The sequence below is a fragment of the Hibiscus syriacus genome, unplaced genomic scaffold (assembly GCF_006381635.1).
Source record: "Hibiscus syriacus cultivar Baekdansim isolate YM2019G1 unplaced genomic scaffold, ASM638163v2 tig00112416_pilon, whole genome shotgun sequence".
NCBI classification, from domain to species: domain Eukaryota; kingdom Viridiplantae; phylum Streptophyta; class Magnoliopsida; order Malvales; family Malvaceae; genus Hibiscus; species Hibiscus syriacus.
The window spans coordinates 328751-342069 of record NW_024063328.1 but is presented as its reverse complement, the minus strand read 5'-3'; the positions used below and the strand labels follow the sequence as shown (position 1 = coordinate 342069).

The following is a 13319-nucleotide window of genomic DNA, read 5'->3' as shown; positions in this document are numbered from 1 at the left end:
ACTGAAATTCAAACGGGTACCCAAAGCTTCGTGCAAAGCCTTCCAGAACCTGGAAGTGAACCTCAGATCTAGATCAGATATGATAGACAACGGAACACCATGAAGTCTAACGATCTCATAAATGTACAACTTAGCCAGTTTGCCCAAGGAATAATTAATCCGGATAGGGATAAAGTGCGCTGATTTAGTAAGTCGATCAACAATCACCCAAATAGAATCCTTTTTAGAAGGAGACAAAGGAAAACCAGTAACGAAGTCCATCATAATACGCTCCCATTTCCACTCAGGAATCTTAATTGATTGTAACAATCCAGATGGATGCTGGTGCTCTGCCTTAACCTGCTGACAAGTCAAACACCACACCACAAAATCTGAAATATTTTTCTTCATACCAGTCCAAAAGTAGCGTTCTTTGAGATTATTGTACATTTTGTCCCCGCCAGGATGCATAGCATAAGGACTACTATGAGCCTCCTGAAGAATAACCCGTCTCAACTTATTATCTTTAGGGACGCAGTAACGATAGTGAAAACACAAAATACCATCTTGATCCACTGTATACTCTGAACTCTATCCTTGTTTAACTTGCTCAATAATGGAAAGCAATGAGCTATCCAGAATTTGTTTGGTCTTAATCTCCTCGGCCAAAGTAGGCTTAACCTGCAACTCTGCTAACAGACTATTATCATCAAATAAACTCAAGTTGGCGAATAAGGCTCTGAGATCTGATATCGCCTTACGGCTCAAGGCGTCTGCCACTACATTAGCCTTCCCTGGATGATATTCTATCTCCAAATCATAGTCCTTTAGAAGCTCCAACCAGCGACGCTGTCTCAAATTCAATTATTTCTGAGTAAACAGATATTCCAGACTCTAATGATCATTATAAAGATAACACTTTTCTCCGTATAGGTAGTGTCTCCAGATCTTTAAAGCAAAAACTACGGCAGATAACTCCAGATCGTGAATAGGATATTTACGCTCATGCGACTTTAATTGACGCGAAGCATAAGCGACAACCTTCCTATCTTGCATCAAAACACAGCCTAATCCAGAGTGAGAAGCATCACTGTAGACAGAAAAATCCTTCCCAGATTCAGGCTAAATCAGTATTAGGGCTTGAGTTAGAACAATCTTTAGTTTCTCAAAGCTAGCTTGTTGGTTCTCAGACCAGACAAATAGAACATCTTTCCTCAATAGTTTCGTTAGAGGAGCTGCAATAAGGGAGAACCCCTCAACGAAATGACGGTAGTAACCAGCTAAGCCCAAGAAACTACGAATCTCAGAAACGTTCCTGGGTTGCTTCCAATTCAGAATAGCCTCCACTTTGCTTGGATCTACCCGAATACCATCTGCAGAAATGATATGTCCAAGAAAAGTCACTTCGCTGAGCCAAAACTCACACTTGCTCAACTTAGCATATAAATTATTCTCCCTTAAAGTCTGTAGAACAATCCTTAAATGCTCCTCATGTTCTGCTTCACTTCTAGAATACACCAGTATGTCATCGATGAACACAACTACAAACTGGTCCAAATAAGGTCGAAACACCCTATGCATCAGATCCATAAAAGCAGCAGGGGCATTTGTTAACCCGAACGAAATCACTGAAAACTCATAATGCCCATACCGAGTTCGAAAAGCAGTCTTCGGAATATCTGAATCTTTCACTTTGAGTTGATAATACCCATACCTCAAGTCTATTTTTGAGAAGATAGAAGCCCCTCGAAATTGGTCAAATAGATCATCGATTCTGGGCAAAGGATATTTGTTTTTAACCGTGAGCTTGTTCAGTTTCCTATAATCGATACAAAGTCTCAATGTCCCATCTTTCTTCTTGACAAAGAGAACTGGGGCTCCCCACGGTGATACACTGGGTCGGATAAATCCCCTGTCCAACAACTCCTGGAGTTGGACTGTCAGTTCTTTAAGCTCTTTTGGGGCCATACGATAAGGAGCCATTGAAACTGGAGTAGAACCATAATAGATTTCAATCTCAAACTCAACTTCTCTATCCAGAGGTAATCCAGGCAACTCCTCGGGAAAAACATCAGAAAATTCCTTGACAATCCGGATACCTTCAATATCAGACTGAGAACTCCTAGTATCCAATATATAAGCAAGAAACGCCTCGGAATCTTTTATGATCATCTTCTCAGCTACCAAAGCAGACACAACATTCGTCAGAAATCAGCGGCGTTCCCCAATCATTACAATCTTTCGATTATACGGGGTCTTCAGAACAACTCTCTTAGTCTCAAAATCAATATTTACTCGATGTTTGTCCAACCAATCTACGCCGAGAATCAAATCAAACTCTTCCAAAGGTAACTCCATCAGGTCAGCCAGAAAAATCTCCCCATTGATCTCTATAGGACATTTTCTAAAAATACGATCCAACACAATGGACTTGCCTAAGGGACTTTGAACTATCACTGAATGCTCAGTATTCTCAACATGAATATTTAGACCCTCAGAAAAAGAATGCGATACATAGAAATTGGTAGAGCCACTATCAAACAATGCAAAGTATGGAACTGAATGAATAGTAATAGTACATGCAGTCACATTAGTCCCATCACGATCTTGTCGAAGTCTGGCAGTGTAAACCAAAGCAGGCTGTCTGGCATCAGATCTGACTGGACCCCTACTCTGAGATGCTCGGCCTCTACTAGCCGATCCTAGTACTTTGCCCTGACTATGACTCACTGCTGGAGTCTGAACAGTACTCTGAGTATGAGCGGGAGTACGAGCTGGTGTCTGAACAGAACGAAGTATCTCTGGACAATCCTTCAAATGATGGTCACCAGACCCACATTTATAACAAGTGCCCAATTTTATCCTGCATTCCCCAAAATGATGTATCCCACAGTAATCACATGTTGGCAATGTTTGCGACCCAAAACAACCACCATGTCTAGAAGATTGAATAGCTGAAGAACCAGATGCAACAGGTCTGACACTCTTACCACCTCTCTAAAAAGACTCACCCCTGCCTCTCTTGCTAGGGTGTGCTAAAGAATCAACAGAACCAGAAGGCCTCCTGAATCAGGTTTGAGCTCGATCACTATCTCTCTTGTGCTCCATACCCAGTCGCTATATTTCCTCAGCAGTCTTGGCTATCTCAACCAAAGCATCAAAATTCCTCTCTCGGTGGGTAGCAACTCGACTCCTGATCTCATACCTGAGTCCATTCTCAAACCTCAAGCATCGATCTGTCTCCGTGTCAACAAGTCCAGGAGCATAACGACTCAATCGAATGAAGTCCACCTCGTAATCCATAACAGACATATTACCCTGCTCCAGATTCTGAAACTCTTGGCGTCGCTCCTGCAGATATCTCTCTCCGATGTAGCGACTCCGAAAGCGCGTCTTGAAAAGATCCCATGTTAATTGGTTCCTCGGAATACTACCAGAAATGGATTGCCACCATCTGAAGCTTTCTTTCTTCAACATAGTTAGGGCCCCCTTTAACTTTTGCTCAGGTTTGAGGTCCATCTCATCCATAATCCTCTCTGTGTCCTCCAGCCAAAAACTCAGCGTCTGTCGGAGGTCCACCAGTAATACCCTCGAATGGAACTACACCAGCAGCAACCAGAGAATTTGAAATCTCCACTGCAGTCATGTTACTAGGGGCTCTAGCAGCTCTCTGAAACATGCAGAAGATAGCTCTGTTAATGGCATCTTCATTCATCTCAGTATCCTCATCTTCAGTGACGGGAGGGTCTCTCGCAGGAGTAAACTGATCATCATGAGAAAGAGTCGGATCTATTTGCGGAACAGGAGGATCACGTGGTGACATCGGATCGTCTGTCGTAACAGAAGGTCGAGTGACTCGCCCTCTACCACGTTCACGTCCTATCCTACGACCTCTAGCAGCATTCATCGTTGGATCTATAAGGTTCTATAGAAAGAATTTGAAACATATGTCAGATTAGCATCAGGGATCTCGAGAAAAATTTAAATCATAACATAAGGTGACTTTTTTTAAAAAACAATTCTTAAAAATCCAAAGTTTATGACCCATATACAGTCCGAGTGTTTAAAGCCGAAGGCTCTGATACCACCAAATGTAACCCCAGACCCGATCTGTAAGTTAGACCCAAACCTAAGTGGTCATATATCCCATTCAGAGGTATTTTGTTTTTAAACAACTTATAATACATTAGATATAATACAAAACAAAATATTAATAATACAAATATATCCAAAACGATAGCAAATAAATGTCACCAGATACAACGGAAAGCATGTAAAGATATATGTTCGTACAAAATAAGTAGTTGATCTCCCATGATGCCAAATCTGCTAGCTTACGGTCTGCTGTTATCTGAAAAAGGGTAAAAACTATAGAATGAGCTAAAAAGCTCAGTGTGTTTCAAACAGTGTATAAAAATATTTTAATAAAATATTTCAGTAAAATCATTTCATCAAACATGTTTGTTTTATTTAAAATATGAACACTACCCCCATCCATCACGAACAAAATGTGTAGGTTCCCCAGAACCATACACCCCGTCACGTCCAGTAAGGCCCTGAGCACAAAGCCGAGGAGCCTGCAAGTATTCTTCATCCAACAATTCCCCCCCCCCAATGTCAGTAATAAACAAGTATGTATTCAAGTAAAATTGGTGAATAATTTATGTTTAAAAAAAACCATATACCGAAATACAGAAATCAGATATCAGGAAATCAATATTCAGGAATCACGTATCATGTATCATGTCATAACAGTATTATGAATTATCACCAATCTAAAACAATTCAAACAATATTTTTAAAACAGTAAAATAACACTGTCATGAAACACACCTGTAACAGTCTGAGAAATCAAATAGGGAAGCTTATTACTGGTTTTGTCGATCACGCTCTGCTGCAGCGCTAGATCCTACGAATTGGAAAAATCCATATTGGAAACCTAATATAAATAATCTAAATATTATTTAAATAATATACGGAAACCTATGGGTAATTCTCGTAGTACGCGGTTCAGGCTGATCTAACGAACGGACAACACCGGACCTAATTGATCCTTGCTCAGGTGAAACACGAGTACCTTCATAAAATATTTTTATTGAATCAATTCCTTAACCAAATCTCAATTAAATAATCAAAATATTAAAATATTAAACCTTTTGGGTTTACAAGCTCGATTCGGGAATTTTGGGCCAGAATTTGGAAAAACGGACTTCGGAATCAGATTCAGGGCGTCGAAAAACATAAAGTATGACTTTTCGAAAATTTGAATTCTTGGTCAAAATCAAAGTCAACGGGTTTGAATGACGATTCGGAGACTTTCGGGTTTGAATTTTATGAAACCGACCCCAAAAACGGATTCGGGACATTGAAAAATGTCAGGATAGGTATTCTCGGAAAAGATTAACGATTGTTTAATGGCCATTCAAAGCTGATCAAAGTTCTGGTCAAAGGAGGTCAACAAATTATCAACCATTTTACAGAAATGATACCCTTTTTAAAATAATTACTAAAATAGCACTTTTTCGATTTAATTTCCAAAATAACACTTTTTGAATTAAATTCCCTATATAGCACTTTTTGAATTAAATTCCTAAAATAGCACCTATTTCGAATTAATTCTCAAAATAGCACCCATTTCGAATTAATTTCCAAAATATCACCCGGTCAACGGGTCAGGTCGGTCAATGGGTCGGGTCGGAACCGGTCAAACCGGTTAAACCGGTCATTTTAACCTTCTACACTCGCAGTGACGGCACGTGAGGTGCCTTCTGGCAACGTAAAATTCACGGAAAAATTTCTAAAAATTATTTTGAGCGATTTCGAGATACTTACAAAGATCGATTCAAATTTTTGAACTGCGGAGAGCTCGATTTCATCAAATCGGAAACTTTGACCGCTTCACCTCCCCACGCGCCGCTGTCGACGAAGACCGAGGATAGCACCGGCGAACTCAGAACGGCACAAGGAACACGATGGTGCGGGAGGTGTCGTAAACGGAGCAACGATCGGCGATGAATTTAAGATTTTCTCGGCGATTGAGCTAAAAAAAGGTCGAGACTTTGACTGGAAGTTCCCGGCATTTGACAGCGTTTCGCTTCATTTAATTTAAGGGAATTGTTCCTCACTCGATAACGAACACGATGTTGTTTTCAAAACTACGATCGGAAGTCGGACTGCGTCGGAAGTTGGGCGTAAGGGAGGGGATTTTATGAATTGGTTAATGTGTTTTCACGCAGAAACCAATTCATTTCCTTTAAAGAAAAAGCTTGCTGACACTTTTTGGGTTAATTCAGGGTTTGGTCTCTAAATTTTCTTCAATTCTAAAACAGGTTACAAATTTTAAAAACTTTAATTTAGTCATCAAATTTTCACCAATTTACACAATTAAATTAAAAAAAATCCAATTTTTCGGGTTGTTACACTCCATCATATTCTCACATCTCTCCTGCATAGCCGACGAAAATGAGCGAAGATCTAAGCTAATTCCAGCTAAACAGCTGAAAAAACACACTCACCTTGTAGTTAAATTTGTTCTTGTATTTCATTTTCTCATTCACTAGTGCTTCCGCATCCTCTCTCGTGAACTCAATACCACCACATTCTGAACCGGCAACACTCGGTGGCGCACTATCGGAGCCAAGGTCTTGGGAGCCATTTACGAGTGAGAAAGCTAGCCGGGGCCGACCATTATTTGCGGTGCCAACCATTTTCTCGAATCCAAGCCTTCGTCCCTTATCTTCACTCACCGCATCAGCACTGTATTTCTTCAAAAGCAGCGGGAAGTAATTGAGTTACAAAAATCGAAATTTTCAACAACAAAAAAAGAAGAATTGGGACAAGAAGCCAATCTAAACCCCAATGACAGGCAAAAGGTATTTACTAACAAACACCCCATGCAGATTTAATCCTATCCAGAAAATGAAAAACAAAAGATATCCAGGAACAGGAAGATCATGAAGATTGAATCTTCAACAAACAAAAAAACTCATTTTGAATCCAAATTGGAAAGCAAAACTTACCCATTAACAAGAAGATCATGGGGATTGCACTTCTATCTAAAAACATTTATGAAAAATAAACAACTTTCAATACTTCAAAAACAAAAAAGGAAAGGAACTTACTTTAAAAGGGACTGTGATGGTAGTAGAAGTAGTTGTGAGAGTAGTGTTATGTTGAAATGGAGGTTTGTTCTGGTTCTTTGAACCCATTTTTGAAGAAGAAAATGGAGAGAGATAGTGAAGTTGTGAGATGTTGGGGATGGGAGGGAAGATGGTAAATTCTGGGTCTAGTAAAGTGATGCCATGAATTGCACTCAAAGCTACCAATAATGAATCAAAACCGTTGCTTTTCAAGCAATAAGAAAACAAAAAATCTTCGATTTAATTTTGATCTTCTTAAAAATAAGTTTTTTTTAGATGAAGTTTTTAGATTTGTTGGTAAAAAGGAATTGGTTTTTGTATTAAAAATAAGATTTTGGTTTTGGACTTTCGTTACCGTTGGGATTTGAATTCTTTTAAAAGTCGGTGTTTGAAGGCTTCAACTCTCTTTTGGCTTGCTGTGACGATATTACCCTTTCTATGCAAAGAATGGTTGCCATTTTCATTGAGGCTAAACTCGTCTAGTTATATTGTAATCTTGTTAGGTTTTCTATTTTGAAAAGGTCCGCCTAATTTTTTTTTTTGAATTAATCATTTATATTAATCACTTATATATGATCCATCAATCGATTAATTTAAATCGAGTTTTATAGAGATTAATACAAATTTTCTTTCAAACCAGTTTGATTCATTTGTAAACAGTTCGATGCAATTATTAGAGGCTCGTAATATAAATATATAACGGTGTTTGATGCATACAATGGATAAATACACTCTTTATTTAAGGATCTCCATCGTTTTTAAAGCTTAAAAACATATAATCCAACACTTAAAATCCCATGAACAAAGCACAATATTCCTCCAAGTAGAAAATGGCGATGCAAAACCTGGTGGCACGTCCCTTTTGATTTCGAAATCTCCAGCATTCCCATCACCAGCGCTGGAAATCCAACCGCCACTACAATCCTGATGAATTCAGAAACCATTTTGGTTCAGCTTTGTCTCATACATTTCAATGGAAGAATCTTTGGGAAAAAATGGAGTTTTAGAAGACACATATATACCAAGAAAGAACGAGGCACCCGAACCAGAATTTCCTTATACCAGATGATTTATTCTCAAGCTTCTCAGTGCAACAGATGCACATGCAGCCACCGAGCAAATTTGCAGAAACATGGGATAAAGCTAGTAGAACAGCTGCAATCAGCCCGAGCTCGAAAGCTTCATCATTTGGCTGTCGACACTCTAATCTCTTTACATGTGCTTGGATGCCGAGAAAACCAGCGGCAAAATCTAGGAGAACAATCATGAGACAAACGAAAACACCAGCTTTTTCCATTTCTTTCTACCACAAACGTTCCTCAAATTAACCAAAAGGCAACGACGGCATGGAACGGATGATATTTTACGGATGATATTTTTAAAAGGAAATAGTAGAGAAACAGAAGCCTCCATGGTCTCTTTCATAAAAATGGGTAAAGTGCATGTTCATGACAAAACCCTATTTTTTTCCCTTCTTTGCATGAAAATGTACTTAAACGTGACAAAGAAGCTGAGAAAATTTCTCTGGGACTACATGTCTGATTGTTTAGGGTAGGGACCTTGGGAGGGGTCTTTGCTTTTAAAATACTTTGACAATCAATGTGACACGTGTGACTTATTGAATCATGAGATGGAGAATACATCCTCTCTAAATGTAACGGGGAGTTTTCATAATCATTACGAGTAAAGAAATATTCGGATTTTATACTTGGGTCCCCAATGACGAAGTTACGTTGATCGTGGGAGGACTTTCACCCGATTTGTCCCCACTCTTGAAAACTTTAATTAAATAAAATTTAAGTACGATTTGCATATTAAGCACGTGATGGTAATAGTACTTTAACATGTCGAACATGACAGCCAATTGCCTCGTGTCCCTTCATGTCTCTTTGATGAGAACTGCCAACTAAATCTCTGTTCTTTTGTTGAAATGACAATTTGGTGTGAAGTTTTCCCACAAATGGAAACTATATTGTGAAGTTAGGGTACAAAGTTGCCTCAGGACAAACAATATAAAACACAACATGAATCAATCGTATCCGATTTAATCAAACATAATACATATCTACGGATACAGCCTTTATTTAAGGGCATGCTACCCTACGGCGACATCCTTTTCAAAGCTTACATTTGCAGAAACGTAGAATCCAACACTTAAAATTGCATGAACAAAGCACAATATTCCCCCAGCAAGTAGAGAATGGTGATGCAGAACCTGGTGGCATGACCCTTTTGATTTGGGAATCTCCAGCATTCCCATCACCAGCGCTGGAAATCCAACTGCCACTACAATCCTGATAACATCTCTTAAGCCAATGAATTTCACATTTCAAAAAAAAAGGAAGATTTCGAACAAAAATGGAGTTTTGGAAAACACGTACCAAGAAAGAACGAGACACCCGAACCAGAACTTCCTATTAGCAGATGATTTTTCAAGCTTTTCAGTGCAACAGATGCACATGCAGGCACCAAGCAAATTTGCAGAAACATGGGACAAAGCTAGCAGAACAGCCGCAATCAACCCGAACTTGAATGCTTTGTTTTTGAGCTGTTGGCACTCAGATCTCTTCACATTCATGTATCTCACCTGTTAAACATAAAGTTCAAAAAAACCCTTGATTTTTCAAGTATAATATGTGACGTTGAATCAGATATCAAAGAATGTACCTTGTCTTTGGTAATATGTGCTTGGAAGCCGAGAAAACCAGCAGCAAAATCCACGAGAACAATCACGAGACAAACGAAAATACCAGCTTTCGCCATCTCTCCCAACAAGAGAGAATCAGAAGCCTTCAAAGTTTCAAAACCAAGATTTTTCTTCTTCTTCTTTGCAGGAAAAATGTAATTAAACGTGACAAAGAAATACCAATTTACTTTCCCTGCTAAATAGTAGTACTATTTTTCAATCGTTTCATGAGTATACTTTGCAGCCTGTACTTGTGTCAGTATTACCTTGCACTTAGTCTTTGCCAGCTCTTTTTTTTCTTTTCATTTTTCCTTTTTTCGAACTGTTTGGAAGCTGAGAAAATTTCTTTCCAACTGATTTGTCTGATATACTTTAGACATGTAAGTTGGAACCTTGAAGAGAAGTCTGCTTTTGAGTACTGTGACAGACCGTATCAGACATGTGAGTTGTGAGTTGAATCATTGGTCGGTTTAGATACTATTTGGATATAAGGTGGAATCATCTATTGGAAATTATAGGGGATGGCAAGGTTTTGTCGAATTTGATCATTTGCTTTTCAGTTGCAGGTAAGAGATATTCTTTGTTATACTAGGCCAAACAATACAAGTCCAACAGAAGTATGGAGAATAAGATATTAATACTCAATTTATTTGTTAATTAATTCAAATAAGATATTTTTGAAAATTTAATATTTACAAATATTGATCTTGTGAGATTGATACATACATTAATCTTGTATAAAATATCAACACTACATTCTTTTTACTTTCATGTTTTGCTATATTTTCTTAAATAAAATATATTTGAGAACCTACAACTAAAAATAGAATAATAAAATAAAATTTTACTAATTCATCATTAGACGCTGCATAAAATTCATTTTACACAAGTTCATTGAAAATAAATTTATATTACATAAATATTCAAGAAAGAGATACAAATCTAAACAAGTACAAACAAATAAGAATATTTAACAAACATAGAATCCATTTCATTAGATTAGGTTTTATGGCAAGGGTATAATTATGGAAATAATAAAGTCAAATATGTTCTTTAACATCTTATTTTGCAATCAGCTCTCCCAAACCGATGAATTTTCCAACGTTTTCATTTTAGCTTATTTTGCACAATCAGCTCTTTCTGAAAGGTATTTACCAAACACTAAAAATGAAGTGTTTGACTACCAATCAACTATTTATGCTCAAATAAGCTAAAAGCTCTTCAAAAAATTATTTACCAAACACCCCCATTCATTTTTATTATATAAAATAAAGACTCGATTGAAAAAATAGTATAAACAAATTGTAAACATCCCTAAATATACAAAGAAAAATTGTAATATTATATCGGGTCAGATCAAACTTTTCCTTATCAAACCGAACCTAAATCAATTTTATCATTTGAAGAAATTCAGAACTAACTAGTTTGGGTACTGTAATGGGGAGGCATAGTGGTGGAGCGTGGCGTTCAGATGCTGAGGTAGCTGGTGATTGTTCTTTGTGAGTTGAGGTATGGGCTGATGGTTTTGGTCCCCAGACAGAATGTAATGTGGTTCCCATGCATGCTTCACTCTATCAGATGAGTGACACATTTAATGTCTTGGAGGCAGCTAGTAGGGGGCACGTGGTTCCTGAGGAGAATATGTGTGCTATTTTCGAAGTCAATATGAAGGATGTGTCGTTTTCGCTCTATGATGGGCTCATGTACATGGCTATTGATGATAGTGTTGGGCTTATGGTATTAAACAAAGATTGTCGTGAGGTCTAAGGCTTTTGGTCTTAGTGGTTTTGGTCGTGATTTTTTAGAAGAGCTGGATTTAAATTCTAATTTTTTTTAGTCTGAACTGCAGTGGGTTTAAGATTTAGTGGTTGGTAAGGTGTGTTGTGGTTTTCTATCCAATTGTGGAGTTTGTTTCTGATTTGCATAAGTGTTAATCTTGTTGGGGAGTGATTGGTTTTTGAATTCTTCTAATGGCGTTGGGGAGTATTGTATGATGAGTTTTGTGTGCTGGGAGGAAGTTTGTTGGAGTTATGGCGCTACGTTAGTGTTTTTAGCAGGTTTGGTGATCAGGGTTTCTGCCGTTGTTTGGTTACGTCCCTTTGCTGCTGTGTTCGTTGTAGATCAGTATTATGGTTGTCCATCTCGTTCTATCTTCGTTTTGTTGCATGGTTTGTATTGGTGTTAGTTTGAGTTGGGTTGTGGCTTGGGGTATGCCTTGTTTGTTGTTAGTGTTATTTTTGTATTCGATCATTCTCACCTCTTGGTTCACTCTTTTTCCTGCACTTAGGGTTAGGGAGATTTTTTAATGAGGTCCTCGAGGTGGTGTACTTGGAAATTATTCGTAATACAAAGTACCCTCTTTAAAAAAAAACTTAAAGCTAATTTCTTTTATAAAAAGCCAATCCGATCAAATTCTATTCAAATATTATTAGATTTGATCAATTAACTATAAAGAATAGAATTACCCGATTTAATTACCTGCTATCCTTTAATTTAACCAACTTCGAATCGTAAGAAGTTTAGATTTTATTTAAAAAAATTCAAAATTTAATTTAAGTTTGGTGGATCTTTTTTGTATAATTTATGTTTGATTCGAAACAAAAGCCAATTTATTGTAGTATTTTATAGTTAGTCAACGTTGTTATTTCCAATGAGTGTTGGCACAAGTGGTGAGGATTCATGAATTTACGTTTGTAAGATCAAATTTAAATCCTACTACCGTCATTCTTGGTGGGCAAGCTGTAAATTCCTATATAAATCCTAATTGAATATTAGGTATTGCCATACAAAAAATGTAGTTATTTTTTAAACTCTACCCATGAATATAGAATCTGCTGTTTATACTTAGTCAATGGTGTAATTTTTATTTTCAAGAGTAAATGCAGTTTGGTAGGGAAAAATTGAAACCTCATAATGGCATGTGGTAGCATTAAATTGGTTCATAAACACTGACCGATACCGCAACCATTGAACACGCCTTGGATACTATTATTTATTTTATATTTTCTTTAAACAACCACGAACTACTTACCTTAATGGTTAAATGAATCGTTTAAAAGTCATGGGTTTGAGCACCAGCGACTGCAACAGGGTGATTGAGAGTTTATTGTCAAATGATGAAGAGTATATTTAGAACATATACTACTTATAATCACTTTAGCTTGATTAAAAAAACCATAAAAGCTCATTAAACAAATTCACGTGAAAACAACATCTTTAAATGTTTTTTTAATTGATTATTAGTATTTGATATGTTAATTGATTACACGAATCAACTTACATCAATGGTTAAAAGAATCGTCGTTATTTCTAGAAATCACAGATTTTAGCATCAGATGTTGCAGCAAGATGATTATGCATTCAATATCAAATGGTTGAGAGTATTTATAACATTTACTATTTTGTAATCATATTAGCTTAATAAAATAAATATTAATTGATTAATATAGATCAAGTTTTGTAGAAGGTCTATTGTAAGTTTACTCAATTTATTTGGTTCGCAATCGCTGAGCTTA

General features: G+C 37.2%; 1 protein-coding gene across 1 annotated transcript; it reads right to left on the bottom strand.

Annotated features, from left to right (window-relative positions):
• Nucleotides 1-8: 8 nt before the first annotated feature.
• LOC120179469 lies at nt 9-8415 on the bottom strand. The gene is made up of 6 exons (XM_039185055.1): nt 8152-8415; nt 7964-8042; nt 7101-7297; nt 6495-6743; nt 6400-6424; nt 9-49 (listed from the first exon to the last, which is right to left on the bottom strand). The coding sequence occupies exons 1-6, from the start codon at nt 8413-8415 to the stop codon at nt 9-11; spliced, it is 855 nt and encodes a 284-aa protein (XP_039040986.1).
• Between the last annotated feature and the right edge of the window lie 4904 nt (nt 8416-13319).

Bases quoted from the DNA above. Each gene is read 5' to 3' on its own strand.
- LOC120179469 (XM_039185055.1), bottom strand. From the start codon at position 8,415: ATGGAAAAAGCTGGTGTTTTCGTTTGTCTCATGATTGTTCTCCTAGAT. The intron at 8,043-8,151 runs GTTCTTTCTTGG...TGAATTCATCAG, and splicing joins AATTCTGGTTCGGGTGCCTC to GATTGTAGTGGCGGTTGGAT. The intron at 6,425-6,494 runs GTGAGTGTGTTT...TCGGCTATGCAG, and splicing joins AGAACAAATTTAACTACAAG to GAGAGATGTGAGAATATGAT.